This window comes from Microcaecilia unicolor, chromosome 9 (assembly GCF_901765095.1).
Source record: "Microcaecilia unicolor chromosome 9, aMicUni1.1, whole genome shotgun sequence".
NCBI lineage: Eukaryota > Metazoa > Chordata > Amphibia > Gymnophiona > Siphonopidae > Microcaecilia > Microcaecilia unicolor.
The window spans coordinates 96,579,691-96,598,342 of record NC_044039.1 but is presented as its reverse complement, the minus strand read 5'-3'; the positions used below and the strand labels follow the sequence as shown (position 1 = coordinate 96,598,342).

Sequence of the window (18,652 nt, the reverse complement as noted above, 5' to 3'; positions counted from 1 at the left end):
GTGGCTTCTCATCTCTAAAATATTATCTATTTATTTTACTTTGCTGCTTCCTTAACAACAGCTCAAAACAGTCCTCTCATTCTGTTGGCCCAGGAGTGGGCAACTACAGTCCTCATGAGCCACAACCCAGTTGGGTTTTTGAGATTTCCACAATGAATATGTATGAGATCTATTTGCATACAATGAAAGGCAGTACATAGAAATCAATTTCATGCATATTCATTGTGTTAATATTAAATACCAAGCTGGGTTGTAGCCCTCAAGGAGTGAGGTTGCCCACCCCTGTGTTAGCCTGTAGTTCCTTTTTGATTTGTCAAACTTCAGTATTTAGATGCAATATTTTCCAGTCTGTTGTCATAATATTGTTGCCCAGAATTGCAGTCTTGCAAATTCATTTTCTTAGCTAATTAAATTTCTGGATTTTTTCTCTTTGGTTGGTTGAATTCCATGAATAAGTTCTGTTGAATTTTCTGAGATATCAGTGTAAATGTGAAGTGTAATACTTGTGAATGCATAGCTGGGCTACCTCTTTATTTTTTAAAGTTATTCGGATAGTATCCAGTCATTGAAATCATTCAATGGCCCGATAGTATCAATACAAAAGTGGGCTGGATTAGGGGAGGTGCAAAAGTGGTCAAAAAAATCATCTGAATAGCAGCAATAGTCAACTGCTATCTAAAGGGCTCTTTTTACTAAGATGCGTAGGCATCCTGTGGTAAGTGCTAAATAGGCACGCTAAAAATTTTTTTTTTTTGAGGGGGTGTTTCAAGGAGTGGAGAGTGAGCATTTCTGCATTAATCAGTAAATTCAGCTTTATTTCTGTGTAGTAACTGGTTAGTGCAGGATTACCACGTGAGCCTTTAGTGCCTACAAAATAGGTGGTGGTAAGTGCTTATGGGGTAATTTCTTTTTTTTTAATGGTTGCGTACTAATGGTAATATTAGCCCATGGCCATTAATACAACAAATACGGCTGTGGTAAAAATGGCCGTAGCGCATGAGAAAAACCTGCACAAGAGCGCGCTGAGGCCTTGCATTGGTGATTTTACAGTTGCTCACATATTTTTACACACTGATAGATGAATCGCTCTGTTTGCAATGATATCTTAATGTGGATATTTGATATTAGCTACAATACTGATTGGTTACAGCCTCTCAAACTTACTATTATTTATGTTTTTTATGAATGCTGTATAGTTGTCTTATTTATGTAATAGTCTTACATGCACAATCTTTTTTTATGTGATCTTCCAGACTGCATGACTCCTTGTCTATCATGAAGCTGTTTTTTATGTTCTTATTATATGCATGATTTTATAATTTGGCTTTGATGTATTTTCTTGGTCAGTTGTATGATTTTAATTTATTTATATGCTTGTATTGTAGTTTTACCCCTGATGTAGCCTTTGGGCAAAACACTCATCGGGTGTTTGTCTTTTAATAAACCACATTATTCTTCAGATTGCTGGTCTGCTCTTTGTTTTGCTACGAGGACATGCTAAGTCCACTTTTTGCCGCAGCTTAGTAAAAGGACCCTGAATAAATTATATATTTAGTTGTGTGCAGTTCTAGTTACCCAATCTTAAAAAGATGTAACAGAACTAGGAAAGATTTAGAGAAAGGTATCAAACATGATAAATGAGATGGAAGACTTCTCTTATAAAGGAAGACTAAACAAGTTAAGGCTTTTTAGCTTGTAAAAGATGTGACAGAGAAGGGACTATGATAGAGGTTTATAGTCTAAGGAACCAATATTAAAAGCAATTTAACCAGACAGGAGAGTGATCTCTAGCGGCAGTTTTATGGTACTTGCTAGTGTTGCAGGGCTGCCTCTAGAGGTCATGGTGCCCATTTTGAGGTAGGAGCTGCAACAGGCTGGAGCAAGTGGGCATCTCTTTTACATGAAGGACCCCCTAGACCACCAGGATATCTAAGGTAAGCTCAGAGGGGTCTGGTTGGGGGGCCTAGTTTTTTCAGGGAGGAAAGGGGATTGGGATTGGGGGAAGAAGGGATTCTGAGGTGGTGCAGCCAGGGCCTGCATAAATGTTTTACGTGAGTCCCAGCTGAATATCCTCCGGGACCTGGTGAAGATCTGGCTGCCAGCACATGCCAGCGTGTCTAAAGATATTCAATGCCGGTGAGTGGACGGGGCCTGGTATTGAATATCTGGGCCTAATTCTGCCGCCAGTGGCCAGCATTTTAAAAAACACTGACCACTGCTGGCTGAATATTTATCATTAAATGGATAGTGCTGGCAAAGCCACTGGACAATGCATATATTCTCTGCACTACCTATATAGAAATGTCAGCGTTTAACTTGATAGAAATAGAGAAACATATAGGCAGATAAAGACCATATGGCTTAATCCAGGCTACCCAGCCATGCCAGTTACTCTCACTATCACTCCCTTAGAAATCCTATGTAGTTGTCCCAAGTTCTTTTGAATTCAGATACTGTTATCGTCTCCATCATTTCCACTGCGAGTCTGTTCCACAAATTCACCACCCTTTCCATGAAAAAGTATTTCCTCGGGTTACTTCTGAGTCTATTTATTTATTTATTTTATAACAGTATTTATATCCTATGATTTTCCGAAGTGATTTGGCTCAGTGTGGCTTACAAATTTACAGTGAAAACATTTATTTGGTTAGCTTCAGAAGTGTTATGTTAGGGAGAGTAGATGTGCATTGAGGGTGGGAATAGGATCTGTATTAGTCTGGTTGTTGGATGCTGTCTTTTGGGATAAATAATTTGAAAAGGTAGGTTTTAAGATGCTTGTGAAATCTCAGGTCGTGGTTCATACCTCTCAGATCTTTGGGAAGGGAGTTCCACCATTTATGTAAGAGAATCCTGTTGAGTGGGCTGATTTGCATACCAGTTTCTAACAGTTTGGGTAGAGCAGAATTCGATAGTTTCTTGATTTCATGTTTGTGTTTTTTGATGGTAGCGTGATCAGTTCATTAATATAGTATGAGGCAGCGCAGAAGAGGATTCTGTAGACCATAGGCGGTCGGTGGCCCAACTGTTTGGGGTAGGCTAAAGGGGGCGGGGTTAGGGGTGGAGCCAGGGGTGGAGCTTAAATCCATAATTGTCTGATAACACACAGAAAAAATAAATAAATAAAAATAAAAGTCACAATTAATACCTTTTTATTAAATTTAGATATTAGATATGTATCATATGTCAAAGAATAAAGTGGTTGCTCAAAGCATATACTAACCACAATCGCTCAACTGTAAAACACTATACACAAATTTGTGCAAAAACACAGAACCTTACTGTACCATAACACTAGGCAGACCCTAATACACCAATATACCACCCATATGGAAAATGCAGACCGTCAACAATATGAAACAAGGGGTCATAATATCACAATTCTCATGTAGAGCCACAAAACACCCTTTTAGGGTGGATAGTGTTCACAATGAGCTCCTTTTATTAACGACTATATGTAGATCCTTCAAGAGGTAGTGTGTCGTGATTTAGGCTCTAAAACCCTTTCTGATGTTTTGGTGCCACCTCAGTAAGGCCAATACACAATCTCTCCACTGCAAAACACTATACACAAACTTGTGCAAAAACACACTCATAACCTTAGCAAACCATAACAGCACTAATTCCAAGGACAGGACGAGCTACAACCTTATGCGTGGAAAGGCAGCACTGTAATTACACCGGGCTCTAAAACCTAGTGAAACAAAAAACCCCCAAAAAGGGCTGTAAATACTACACACTAGTAGAATACTGCACCTTGATTACACATGAAAAACACACGACACAACAGATATGAAGGCAAAACTGGAAAGTTACCTCAAGAAGTCAGACTCAGCATGCAGCAATACTAGAAAAATTGAAACATACATGCAAAATATCACAGATGCACATTTCCAAAAGCTGACATATTCCAGTTAATAAATTCTGAATAAAATACTTTTTTTTTACCTTTGTTGTCTGATCATTTAGTTTTTCTATTCACTTTGGTCCCAGTGTCTTCTTTCCATTTGATATTTTATCTCTCACCATGTCCACCATCCTCCTGTGTCCTTATGCGTCCTGTCTACCATCTGTAGCCCTGTCCCTATCCTTTCTCCAGTTTCAGCATCTGCCCTCAAAGTGTTTCGATCCAGCCCTTAAATTCAGGAATTTTCCCTCCATCCATATCCAGCATTTCTCCCATCCCCTCCATCCATGTGCATGTACTTCCTTTGTCTTTCCTTCCCTCCATCCTTGTCCAACATTTATCCTCTGTTCCCTGCCCTCCACTCCATCCTTGTCCAGATTTCTCCTCTCTTCCCTCCCCTCCATCCATCCATCCATCCATGTCCAGCACCTTCCCTCTTTCTCTCCTACCCTTCCATCCAGTGTCATCCCTCTTTCTCTCTCCATCCTTCTACCCATTACCCTCTCCCAATCCTTCCGTCTATTGTCTCCCTCTCCTTCCATCCATTGTCTCCCTCTATATCTCCTTCCTTCTAAACAGTTCTCTCTCTTGACCCTTTTCCATTCAGCATGTCCTCTCTATCCCCATCCTTCCAGTGTCTTTCCTCTTTCCCTCCCTACCCTTACGTCCATTGTCTTCCCTCTTTCTGTCCCCTCCTTCCAGCTTTTCCCTCTTTCTCCCTCCTTTCATTCAGCATTTCTCCGTCTGACAGCTAGGGTCTCCCCCAGTTTCTCCCCAGCAGCTTCTCTCTCCTGCCCATGTCCCCTCTTTCTCCCCCCATCTTTCCACTAATCTCTCTCTCTCTCTGTACCCCTCTTCCATCCAGTATCTTCTCTCTGGCTCTCCCCTGCTCTTTTCCATGGCCCCTCTTTCTCTCCCCATCTCTCTCTGGCTTTCCCCTGCTCTTTTCCATGTCCCTGGCTTTCCCCTGCTCTCTTCCATGTTCCCTTTTTCTCTCCCCATCTCTCTCTGGCTCTCCCCTGCACTTTTCCACTTTCTCTCGCTCTTCTCCAGCATTTCTCCTCTCCCTCATGCATCCCACCTTTCTCTTCCCTCCCCTTCTTGCTTCCATCACTCTTACTCCTTTCTCCACCCTCCCTTTTCCCATTCCCATGCCCTGCCATTGCTTTCTTTCCTCCCTCTTCTCCTTAGATGTGGCATCTCACATCCTCCTCTCTCCACCCCCCTTTCCCTTTGGTCGGTCTGTCTGGCATCGCTTCCCCTCCCCCCCCCCCCCGGACTAGTGCGGTACCATATTGCTCTCCCCCTCCGCTCCTGTCACGTCGTCTTTCAACGAGGCTTCCTGTTCCCGTAGCAGCAGCAGCAGCATCAGCAATGATGTAAGCACCGTTGCTTTCAGCCTGCCCCGGAAGCACTCTCTGAACAGCTTCCCGCATAGGAGGGATGCTGTCCAGAGAAGGCTTCCGGGGCAGGCTGAAAGCAGCGGCGCTTACATCATTGCTGCTGCTGCTGCTACGGAAACAGGAAGCCTCATTGAAAGACGTCGTGACAGGAGCGGAGGGGGAGAGCGGCACCGTACTAGACGGGGGGACGGGGGGGGGGGGGGACGGGGGGGTAAAGATCGGGACCGTCGCGCACCAGTCAGGTGGGGGGGGAGGGAGCCGGGAGGGACATGTTCACGAGCTGCACTTGCCCCGCCCTTGCTGCACTTCTGGCTGGGGAGGCTTAGCCTCCCCAAGCCTCTTATACCGGGCGCCTATGCTGTAGACCATATTAGAAAACTGGACATAGTGGTGATACAGAAAAATACAAGAATGGCATTACTAATTGCAAGCAACTATTCTGTACTCTGTATGAAGACAGAACAAGATCATAAACCTTTTTTTTTGTGTCACAGCAAACCATGCATGAGGTTCCCTTCATCACAGCAAATCATTCTTTTCCCTTTTATCCATGCCCCTTGTATAATGACCTTTCCTTTCTTACCCTATCTCCCCACCCCTCTGGCATCATCACTTCCCTTTCCTTTCTTCACCCTCTTGGCATCTTCATCTTCCCCTCCTTCTTCCCTTTTCTGTGGCATCATCACCTTTCCTTCGTTCTATTCTCATCCCATGGCATTATTATATTTCTCCTCTTCTTTTCCCCTCACCAGCATGATCACCTTTCCCTCCCTGTTACTGCTGCCTCTTGGCAAAATCACACTGTCCGTTATATTTTTCTGAGGATATATATCTTTCCTGTACTGCCCTCTAAGACATTAATCTTCCCCCCCCCAGAGGTATTCGTCTCTTCCTTTTCCCAATCATTCCCCTAAGGCATTCATTTTCTCTCTGCTGCATGCCACCTGGGGCATGTATCTGTTGCTTCCCTTATACCTACTGGTGCAGTTATTTTTCCTGCTCCCCCCATTGATATCCTTGAAGTGGCAGGAGTTGGTGAGCAGCTCCAACCTGTTGCTGCCTTTTCTTCTCCTGCTCTATTCCTTCTGCAGTAGAACACATGAAAGAACTCTGGCCCTGCATTGTTTTAACTGCAGAGGAAAGTCAACAGAGGAGGAAGCAGAAGGTAAGCACTGTTCACCAACTCCTTTTGCCAACTGGAGGAGATCCTGGAAGCCAAGGGGTGCGGGGAGAAGGATACAACAAAAGGCTGAATAGTGGTTAGCAGGAGTGGTGACAACTGTAACCCATCTCAGTACTTTTCGTTACCAGACCCTGACTGGCCACTGGAAACGTTTTCCAGTACACCTTCATTTCCATGACTTCTAAACTGGATTGGCCATTGTTGGACGTACGAACCAATTTTTCAAAATGATTTGGGGTTCTGAATCCAATGGAAATGACCCCTCTCTGGACAGAGTCAGAGTTTGCTCAATATTGAGGGTGCCCAAGACTCACATCCACAGAGCTGGTTCCTATGCTGTTGGAAGCAGGATACTGAGTTAGATGGACCATTGATCTGTCCCAGTATGGCTATTTTTGAACTCTAATATTATAAAATACAGTTTGGGAAACAGTGGCTTAACGTGAGTTTTCAATTGATTGTGATTTATAACCTGCCAGTGCAGCATCAGGTTAGCTGGTTTGTTTTTCTCGCATTCAGCATTGCTCATTAATAAATTATTTATAATTTTATTATAGGTTTGTAACCAAGCTGTTAGAAGACCTTATTTTCTTTGTGGCTGGTGTAAATAATAATGGACAGGATGTTTTGGATATGGTGGTCACCAAACCAAATCGAGAGAGACAAAAATTAATGCGGGAACAAAATATTTTAGCACAGGTAAGCTCTGGATATTGTGCATTTACAGAAAGTTAATTAATTACTGGAACTATTTTTTTTACCTTTGTCATATTCAGTTTTTAGCTTTAGGTCAATTGATGATTCATGTTTTAAATCAGGACTTCCCAAATTTTTCACATAAAGGTTTACATATGTCATTTCAAATAAATGAAGAGGGTTGGTTAAGGAGAGTTTCCCTTGGAAATGCACCCCCAGATTCTATATGTGGTGCCTAGATTTGTGTGCACAAATTATTTGAATAATGAGCTCTGAACCATCAATAATTGGGTGCTAACAACAAATTTTTGATGTTAATTGGAACCCATTAAAATTTGTGTACGCATCTGGCTGCTATTCTATAAGTGTTAAGTTTAAGGTAGTGAGCTCTTGGTACGTAGTGGAAGTCTATGATAGACTGAACCCCAGTAGCAGAATCGCAACAGGACCACAATAGAGTCATTGTCTAGAGTAGGTCAACACCAGAGATGATGAGCAAGCAAGCCAAAGTGACCCAGGGACTCAAAGACACACAGAAGCTGGTGGCTTCTCCGGAACCCACTTACACACACACAATGGACCTGTAAGGCTACTGGAACCCACACACATGATGAAGCATAGGGCTGCTGGAACCCACACACACACAATCAGCAAGACGCTGTACTGGACCCCACACCCACACAATGAAGCACAAGGCTCATGGAACCCACACACACATCAGCAAGAGTCTGTACTAGAATCCATTTACACAAACAGCAAGAGGCTGTACTGGAACCCACTCACACAAGCAGCAAGATGCTGGACTGGAACCCATTCACAAACAGTAAGAGGCTGTACTGGAACCCACTCACATAAGCAGCGAGACGCTGCACTGGAACTGCACATACAAGCAGGAAAATGCTACACTGGAACCCCCACACACAAACAGCAAGATGCTGCGCTGGAACCCACTCACATGAGTGATGTACTAGAATATTCTCACACGTGTAGTAGAACTTTGTACTGGAACCCTCTCATGCAGGCAGCAAGCCAGGCGAAGTTAAACAGGAGAGAGGAGGCATCTCAGAACCCACAAGGAGCAACACTACAGAGGTGGCTAACGACGTAAAAGCATCTAAGAGAAGGCCGGACAGGGTTAAATGCCTCTCTCCGCAATGGCATCTGACGTCACTGCGGGGCGCGCTGGCAGCTAGTCAAGGGGGGGGGGGGTGGCCCCATCGAACTCCCTGGGTAAGGTGCTTCCTGGATGATGACAGCTGAGTCCTGGACTCCTGAGTCACAGTAGGACCATGACAATAAGGCAGGACACCCTACTCCCATAATGTGAATCAGAAAATGGGGGTGGCTTTGGGAGGAGCATGGGTGTGTCGGAGGTGTTCCAAAAAATTACACGCATAGTTATGGAATATTGGGTCAGTGCACCCAACTTGGGCGCCAGCATTTAATACTAAGTTTCTAAAGGTGTAAGTCTGGTGCCCGAAGTTAGGACGTGGGAATCGGCATTAAGTGCTGTTCTATAAAGGGTGCACACCCTTTATAGAATAGCATGTAGCACCCATTTTTGAGCACCATTTATAGAATCCAGCCCTAAGTGTGGGAGGGTAGTGTGTCTGGTCCTTTCAGTACTTCAGTCTGGTGCTGCTGCTATTGAGCAACAAGGAAAGGTTCTCTTTAGGATCTGCTGCCTGCATCTTATTGCTCAGATTGACCACCTTTGGAGAGAGAATGTTGAGCTTGATTGACCTTTGGTCTAAAGCAGCATGGTACGTCTTATGATATTATCTAGCTTATTTTCGAAAGGGAAGGATGCCCATGACGACTGTATGCCTTTTTCCATTCAGTTAGTGCATCAGTTAGTCCACTGCAGTGCCCCTAGGGTGCCTGGTTGGTGTCCTGGCATGTCAGGGGGACCAGTGCACTACGAATGCTGGCTCTTCCCATGACCAAATGACTTGGATTTGGTCGTTTTTGAGATGGGCGTCCTCGGTTTCCATTATTGCCGAAAACTGGGGATGACCATCTCTAAGGTCGACCTAAATGTTGAGATTTGGGCGTCCCCGACTGTATTATCGAAACGAAAGATGGACGCCCATCTTGTTTCGATAATACGGGTTTCCCCGCCCCTTCACCGGGACATCCTTAGAGATGGGGCACCCTTAGAGATGGACTCAGGGGTGTGCTGGTAAATTGTTAACAGGGGGGCTCTCTCTCGCCAGCAAAGTAAAAGAGAATTCAGGAGGGGCCCACATTTTGGGATCCATTTGTTAAAGTAGCCATGGAGAACCGGCTCTCAAAATTCTTAAAAACTTAACAAACGGCTCTTGAGAGCCTGTGAGAGCCTGCTCCAGCACACCACTGGAGATGGTCGTCCCCGTTCGATTATGCCCCTCCACGTCATTGTCTCCTTGAATGAAATTGACTTGCTCATTGTAATCTTTGACTTCTTTCTGAGGAGCAAAGGTGGGCCTTCACTGTCTGATTTGGGCTTGCTGTTGCAGGGCTCATGGACAATTTTGCATAGGATCTGTCAATAGCATGCATAAATGTGTACACTTAAATGTGACAGTTGCATGCTTTACTTACAGAGCTCTGAAAGTAAAGCCCCTAAATGTCCCCCCCCCCCCACGAGCCCCCTTTCATTTGTGTGCTAAGGCAATTGCCTGCGTATACTATCGAATACTGCTGAGCATGTAGCTATCACCTATACGTGTAACTACAGAATCATGCACATAGCTACTAGTATTCTGTTACTTACAGACACAATTGGCATCTAACTTTTGGCAACCTGTTAAAGAATGAGGGGGTTTATGTGACGTGGAGGGGCATTTTCGTTATGACTTCTAAATCTAACTTTGGACGTTTTGCAAAAAAAGTCCAAATTCTGATTAGGAAAGAAGGTCATTTTCAAAAAAGAAAACCGTCTATCTTTTTTTTTTTTTTAAATGCTGTTTTGAACAAGGTTTTATGGTTTGGATGTTATGTTTTTTGGTCTATTTTCAAAACCCCCCAAAAAATGTCCAAGTGCAAAAGGCACAAAATCTAGCCATTAGGATGTAGGAGAAGCCAGCATTTTTAGTAGACTGGCCCCGCAGACAACCCAGGAAAGCAATAGGGCACCCTATGGGGCACTGCAGTGGAATTCATAATATGCTCCCAGGTACACATCTCATCACTGCACCCTTATCTTGTCTGTTGAGCACCCCAGCCCCCCCCCAAAACCCACTACCCCTAACTGTACACCACTACTATAACCCTTACAGGTGAAGAGGGCACCTATATGTGGGTACAGTGGGTTTCTGGTGAGTTTTGGAGGGCTCACAGTTTCCTCCACAAGTGTAACAGGTAGGGGGAGGTATGAGCCTGGGTCCACCTGTCTGCAGTGCACTGCACCCACCACTATACTACTCCAGGGACCTGCATGCTATTCTAATGGACCTGAGTATAACATCTGAGGTTGGCATAGAGGCTGGCAAGTAATTTTTTTCATCACATTTTTTGGGGGTGGGAGGGGGTTAGTGACCACTGGGGGAATAAGGGTAGGTCATCCCTGATTCCCTCTAGTGGTCATCTGATTATTTAGGGCACCTTTTTGTGCCTTATTCGTTATAAAAACAGGTCTAGCTCAAAATGTCTTAGTTTTAGTTCTGGACAGTTTTGTTTTGTTCCATTATAGCTGAAAAACATCCAAGTGTTAGGAACACCCAGATCCCACCCTTAACACACCTCTGACACTCCCCCTTGTGATCTGAATGCACTTCTGATGGACTTCATAGAAAAACGTCTAAAAATTGGTTTCGAAAATACCAATTTGGAGATTTGGAGGGAAAACGTATCAAATGCAGATATATGCTACTTGTTGGACAGTTTTCTCTTTTGAAAAGTAACATAGATGATGGCAGAAAAAGATCGAAATGGAATGAAAAAAGGATCCAAATGAAGAAAATAAGTAGCAAAATACACATTGGCAAGTTAGATACAAAACATTGATAAACAAGGCTAAAAGAGAATATGAAGAGAAACTTGCCACAGAGGCAGAAACTCATAGTAACAACTTTTCAGGTACATCCGAAGCAGAAAACCTGTGAGAGAATTGTGGGACCGTTAGATCATCAAGTAGCAAAAGGGCAACTCAGGGAAGACAAGGCCATAGCGTAGAGACTGAATGAATTCATTGCTTCAATGTTTGCAGAAGAAGATATAAGAGATCTACCTTTACAAGAAATTATTTTCAAAAGTGATGATGCGGAGGAACTGAAAGAAATCTCCGTGAACCTGGAAGATATACTGACCCTGGATGGTTATGTACCCTGGGATGCTGAAAGAACTCAAACATGAAAGTGCTGATCTGCTGTTAGTGATCTATAACCTGTCATTAAACTTGTCCATAGTATGTGAAAATTGGAGGGTGGCCAGAGTAATGCCAATTTTTTAAAAGGGTTCCAGGGGTGGTCCTGGAAATTGCAGACTGGTAAGCCAGACTTCAGTGCCGGGCGAAACAGTGGAAACTATTTTAAAGAATAAAATTATGGAGCACATAGACAAACATGGTTTAATGGGGCAGAGTAAGCATGGATTCAACCAAGGGAATTCTTGCCTCACCAATTTGCTTCATTTCTTTGAAGGTGTGAATAAATATGTTGATAAAGATACACTGGTTGATATAGGGGCTCATTTTCGAAAGAGAAGAACATCCATCTTTTGACATAAATCGGAAAACGGACGTCCTTCTCCCAGGGACGTCCAAATCGGTATAATCAAAACCTGATTTAGGACGTCTCCAACTGCACTCCGTCGGAAGGACGGCCAAAGTTCAAGGGGGTGTGTTGGAGGCGTAGTGAAGGCGGGATTTGGGCATGCCTAACACTTGGACATCCTTGACCCATAATCGAAAAAAACAAGTCCGTCCCTGACGAACACTTGAATGTTTTCACCCGGACCTGTTTTTCTTACGACTAAGGCACAAAAAGGTGCCTCAAATGACCAGATGACCACCAGAGAGAATCAGGGATGACCTCCCGTTACTCCCCCAGTGATCACTAACCCCTTCCCACCCTCAAAAAAGATCTTTCAAAATATGTCGTGCCAGCCTCAGATGTCATACTCAGGTCCATGACAGCGCATGCAGGTCCCTTGAGCAGTTTTAGTGGGTACTGCAGTGAACTTCAGACAGGTGGACCCAGGCCCATCCCCCCTACCTGTTACATTTGTGGAGAAAACAGCGAGCCCTCCAAAACCCAACAAAAACCACTGTACCCACATCTAGGTGCCCCCCTTCACCTATAAGGGCTATGGTAGTGGTGTACAGTTGTGGGTAGTGGGTTTTGGGGGGCTGAGCGCACAAGGTAAGGGAGCTATGTACCTGGGAGCAATTTATGAAGTCCACTGCAGTGCCCCTTAGGGTGCCCGGTTGTTGTCCTGGCATGTCAGGGGAACGAGGTGCACTAGAAATGCTGGCTCCTCCCATGACCAAATGGCTTGCATTTGGCCGTTTTTGACAAGGACGTCTTTGGTTTCAAAAATCGCCGAAAGTAAGAAACGTCCATGTCTAGGGACGTCCAAATTTAAGGATTTGGACGTCCCTGATGGTATTTTTGAAACGAAAGATGGACGTCCATCTTGTTTCGAAAATATGGGTGTCCCCACCCCTGGATTTCGCCGTTTTACAAGGATGTCCAAATTGCAACTTGGACGTCTCTTTTGAAAATGCCCATCATAGTGTATCTAGATTTTCAGAAAGCTTTTGATAGAGTTCCTGATGAGACACTCTTGAGACAATTAAAAAGTCATGGGATAAGAGACAATGCTGTATTGTGGAGTAGGAATTGGTTATTGGACAGAAAACAGAGGGTAGGGTTAAATGGCCATTTTTCTCAATGGAGGAGGGTGAATAGTGGAGTACCAGAGGGATCTGGGAAAGTGCGGAGTACAAATGTAACAAAAAAAAAAAAGATTCCACAGAACCATTCCTTTTAAATAGGATTCCTTTGTGTTTATCCCACATATGTTTGAATTCCATTACCGTTTTCATCTCCACCACCTCGCGTGGGAGGGCATTCCACATATCCACCACCCTCTCCGTGAAAAAATACTTCCTGACATTAGTCCTGAATCTTCCCCCCTTCTACCTCAATTCATGTCCTCTAGTTCTACTGCCTTCCCGTCTCCAGAAAATGTTTGTTTGCAGATTAATACCTTTCAAATATTTGAACGTCTGTAACATATCACCCCTGTTTCTCCTTTCCTCCAAGGTATACATGTTTAGGTCAGCAAGTCTCTCCTCGTATGGTTTGCAACGCAAATCCCATACCATTTTCATAGCTTTTCTTTGCACTGCTTCCAGTCTTTTTACATCTTTAGCAAGATATGGCCTCCAAAACTGAACACAATACTCCAAGTGGGGCTCACCAACGACTTGTAGAGGGGCATCAACACTTCCTTTCTTCTGCTGGTTATGCCCCTCTCTATGCAGCCTAGCATCCTTCTGGCCATGGCCATCGCCTTGTCGCATTGTTTCTTCACCTTCAGATCCTCCGACACCAACACCCCAAGGTCTTTCTCCTGAGTCGAGCTTACTAATCTCTCCCCTCCTATCCGGTATCTCTCTTTTGGGTTTCCGCACCCCAAGTGCATCACTCTACACTTCTTGGCATTAAATTTTAACTAATAGTTCACTCAAGCGTCTGAAATAACTGAAAATCTAAACACAGCCTCACGCTGGTTGTGTTTATATAATATTAAACACACACCCTGTTATCAACCTTATCACAATTATTTCAATCACTGATGGAGAAAAAAGCGTCAGTATCGCCACCCAGCCAGCCCGACATAGCAGGCTATAAGGCATAGGTTCAGCGCACCATCATTTAGCTTAAAAAAACTCCATCTATTAATTACTAACTGCTGTTACTCAAATTATTCAAATTACTTCTCTCAGAATACTGATCAATCTCAAATAGCAGTTGTGTGTGTCCAAAATTATTAGGATCAATACTTCAATGTTTCTCTGATACAATCCATATCCTTTATATTGTAACCTTAGGTTCAGCCTCGGTGTTCCTGCCAGATATCACTTAGCTTAATCCAATCGGTGTAGTGTTCTGCTCACATCGGTACCACCAGCTGATCAACCCAGCTGGTGGTACCAATGTGAGCAGAACACTACGGCGATTTTTTCCCCGGGATGAATAATGTGGTATTTAGGCATTGAAAGAACTTGGATATTTCTCTTATAGAACATTTATTGTGGGAAGATGAGACCATATTATCTTTTGCTGACCTGCAGCAGAGAATTGCTCTTCGGCCAGCAGGCAGATATGCATATTTATAATTATTCCATTATATTTTCATGCTAGACCCTGAAGGTGGGCAACACATTTTGCGACTTTTTGTAGGGGGATGCATTGGGAAGAGCCTCTATCTCTTGGTTACATAAAGAATTAAGCAACATCCAAACACCCCAACAATATGTTTTTTCAGGGGGTAACTTTTACTCAAGATAAGGGGCGTCCCTTAGGTATCACCCAATTTAAACCATTAATCAAAGCCATTCTGGAGACTGTACATGACGCTGAGTTATGGGAGTGTTGGTATCTTATCATTCATAGGCATATTTTTCTTAGAAGCAAGCCTTTCATTCTGGTTGTGCTGGTACCCCACGATGTATGAAATGCAAGTTTCATGATAATACATTTTTTCATGCTTTATAGAGTTGCAGGTGGATTAGGACCTCTTGGGTGGCTGTGGTCAAGTATCTACAACAGATATTAGGTTCTACTGTACAGTTGACTGGATTTGCCTCTGTGGTAGATGTTTCAACCCAGTCCTCAGGGCACACCTTGCCAGTCAGGGTTGAAAACCTCTGCTCTAAAGGGTTCAAGGTAGGGCAATAAAATGGGTCTTAGGTAAGGCATACATAGTGGGGGAAAAATGTGTGCTTAACCATTGGCTCCAGGAATAACCTCCTGTTGAGGGGTATCGCTGGTGTGGGGTCTATTCTAGGAAGCTAGGGGAAGGTAGTGTAGGGTCATAAGAGTCCAGACCTTGCTACTGTTTATCTATGTGGTTGATAGTATAAGTTTATTTGGGGGGGGGGGGGGAGGAGGGGGTTCTTTTAAGACAGTGATGGGCAACCTTTTGAGCTTGGTGTGTCAAAATTCGCCAAAAAACCGAGCATAACTCGGGTGGTGTGTCACTTCGAGAAAAAAACCATAATTTCGCGATATTTATAGTTTAAATAACAAAAATGTATAATTGTAATATATAACTGTATTTAATAAACCAAAAACTAATTATTTAACTTACCTGCTTAGTGACTTCTTTGTTCATCTGTCAGTCGGTTTCTTTTGTTGGTCTTGATATTATTTAACTTGTGTGGGGTGCCGTGAACTAAGATAAGTGAGGGGGAGGGGGAATTCTTTAACTAATCTGCCTATTAGTGACTTTTTTGTTGCTGAATTTCATTGGCTAAATCTTCAATTGAAGGTTTGTATTTTGTACACTTCAAGCCCAAGCAAGCGCTACTAACTTCATCTGTCAATCTGTTTCTTTTGTTGGTTTTGATATTATTTAACGCTGAGAATAAGGTTTCACAAAAGTACGTAGAGGGAAAAATTGTGAGTAAAGCCATTGCTATATTTTTCAGGGTGCTAAAAGTGTCTGGTAATCGGTTCCAGGCACTCCAAATTTCCTGTTCGTAGTGGCACTCCTCTTGATTCTCCAAGCGGCACCTTTCCAGATTCTCAAGCTTTGACCTCAAGTTGACAAACACCTGAGCCCAGATGCTGTCTTGAAATTCTACAAGTTGCATCTCAAAATCATCAATTTGCATCCATTGGAAACCATTTAATTCCAAACTACTGTAGACTACTACATCAGGATACTTTATTATTTTCATGGTCTGTTCTAGGTTTCTAAATTGATTAAATCTATCACTGAACTGGTCAAGTAATGAGTCTAAAACATGCTGGTACTTTATATGCAAGGGTTCCATTTCATTTTGTATAGCTGCACTGGCCTTCTCAAAATACTTTGTTACTCGAGGAAAATACTTATAAGTTTTAGTTTCTACATCTCGCTTGAAAATTTTAAGTTTACTTTCAAAAGCTTTTATGTATCGAAACATAACGTCAATACTTTTGCCAAAACCTTGTAACTTTAAGTTCAGTTCATTAATATGAACAGAGAGATCTGTAAAAAACATCAGGGTGTTGACCCACTTATCATCATTGAGCTGAGGAAAGTTTCCCAGATCCTTATCCTCAAGAAATACCTTAATTTCTTCAAAGCACTCCACAAAACGCTCAAGAACTTTGCCTTGGCTCAGTAGTTTCATCAAGAGAGATCGAAAAATATTTACAATTACTTATGTCTCTCTTTAATTGATGTTGTACGTTTGTGTTCAGTCTCATTATTCGGTCTTTTATGATATTTCTACTGAGTGGTAACTCAGATATTCTTTTAATAATTGCATCTTTATTCTGCATATCGTGAAATAGAACTGGTGCACATCTTAGGAGAGTTTCTTTAATAAATTCTCCCTCACTGAGTGCTTTTCCATGCTAAGCTATGGAGTGAGCAATGCTCAAACTTGCAGATGTTAAATTTGTAGAACCTTTTACAAATTTAAGGATGGAATTAGATTGGCTCTTATAAAAGTGTAGCTGCCTGGAAATGTATTCCTTCCTTTCATCCTCACTTTTTTTCAAGAGCTGGGAATGATTAGTTTCAAAATGTCTATTTATATTCCACGTTCTGCTTACTACCGTTTCAGTACATAGAACGCAAAATGATCTGCCATTTTTTTCTATAATGCCATACGTCTCGGTCCATGTCTCTTGAAAGGGTCGGCTACTGCTACTACCACTTCCTTTACTTAACCTTGGTTTTTTATTTTTTGGGTTCTCCATCAGGGGGGCAGTGACAGAAGATAGAATTATAGATAGCCTGTTAGCCCTGCAGGCAATTAGGGGTTACCTAGCCTAACTGACCACCTTATGTAAATTAAGATGGCTGCCGCTATTTCTAATGGCGGGAAACGGCACCCATAGCACATGCCCTCGCCTCTCCCAGCCTCCCCCTCACCTATCTCAGTAATGATGGTCAATTAGAAATCCACGACACCCCAGAATAGTAGATTGGATGATGGTTGCTGTGGTTATGTGGTTGCTGGTAATGGCGATCACAGGGCCCCCAGAGATGCGTCCCCCACGGCATTCCGCTGCTCTCTGCTCCGCCGGCCGGAAGTGAGGTCAAAGATCCCCTAACAGCCGTGCAGGAGCCGGGGCAGAGGGAGCAGCAGGGAGGGAACAAGCGGAGGACTCGGAGGGAGCCAACAGGAGCGCACATGGCAACCCCCTCCCCCAGCGGGTAAACATGCACCAGGGGGGGGGGGTGTGATTTCGCCAGGGGGGGGGGGTCGCATCGGCGATCCGCCCCGGGTGTCAGCAAGGAACGCCGCTGCTTCTCTGTATGCGGCCACATGCGGCCGCGTGTCACCGAAAATGGCTACGCGTGTCAGTACTGACACGCGTGTCATAGGTTCGCCATCAGGGTTTTAAGACTTTGTATACTTGTTTATTGTGTTTGTAAATGTTATAAAATATATTGCATATTTTGGGGGGAATAAAAAGATTTGATAATCATATACATTTATGAGGCCCTATGATGAACCCCATTTACTTCATTTCTCACCTCTTCCCTTCACATAGTCAGATTCATTCTTTCCTTGCCCCTCCCACCACAGGATCTTCATTTATAGCCTTGGTCTCATATTTTTATTCTCTGCAGAAATAGCATGGGGAAAACGTTAGGGACTATTTCTGGATGTTGTAGCAGTTCTACATAAGTACATAAGTATGGCTATACTAGGACAGACTGAAGGTCAATCAAGCCCAGCATCCTGTTTCCAACAGTGGCCAATCCAGGTCACGAGTACCTGGCAAGATCCCAAAACAACATGGGTGAGCATGAGGATTGTCAAGCCTGAGAATCAATGAAATAGCAAGTCGTTTTCACTCTCCATTGCCTCTGGTACAAACCAGAGATGCCAAGGGTGGACTGCTCCAAGACTGAAGGCCAAAGAGTGAGGTTTACTACCAAGATGTCAAGTTTCAAAAAGAGTAACAGAAAATAATATTTAGATTTCTGTGGCTCCTCTGATAGGATGTAGACAGAGTGGAGGCAATATTAGGACAGTTTTCCAAGGAATTTGACACATGTACATTTATACTAGTGGACTTCAGTGCAGCCAAAATTGTATTTTTTACATTTGTGTTTTGTTATTATTTTACTTTATTATGCTGGAGACCATTTTCAATGATTATAGCCATATTAGCAATTGTATATGATTTTTATAAATAACTACACCCTGGGAATGCCACCAACTCTACCTCTATTTGGCTAGGAAAAATATTGTTCTGCAACAGGTTGGACAGACAAAATTTAACTATTTAAGGCCAGATTCAGTAA

The 18,652-nt window shown here is 43.2% G+C and overlaps 1 protein-coding gene across 2 annotated transcripts in view; it reads left to right on the top strand.

Moving 5' to 3' along the window:
* The window catches only part of LOC115477466 (inositol 1,4,5-trisphosphate receptor type 2), an 801,768-nt gene that overhangs the window by 276,667 nt on the left and 506,449 nt on the right, over positions 1-18,652 (top strand). For both annotated transcript variants that reach the window (XM_030214365.1, XM_030214364.1), the window contains exon 13: positions 7,048-7,189. In XM_030214365.1, the coding sequence (XP_030070225.1) occupies positions 7,048-7,189 (142 nt within the window). The remainder of the gene's footprint in view (positions 1-7,047; positions 7,190-18,652) is intronic.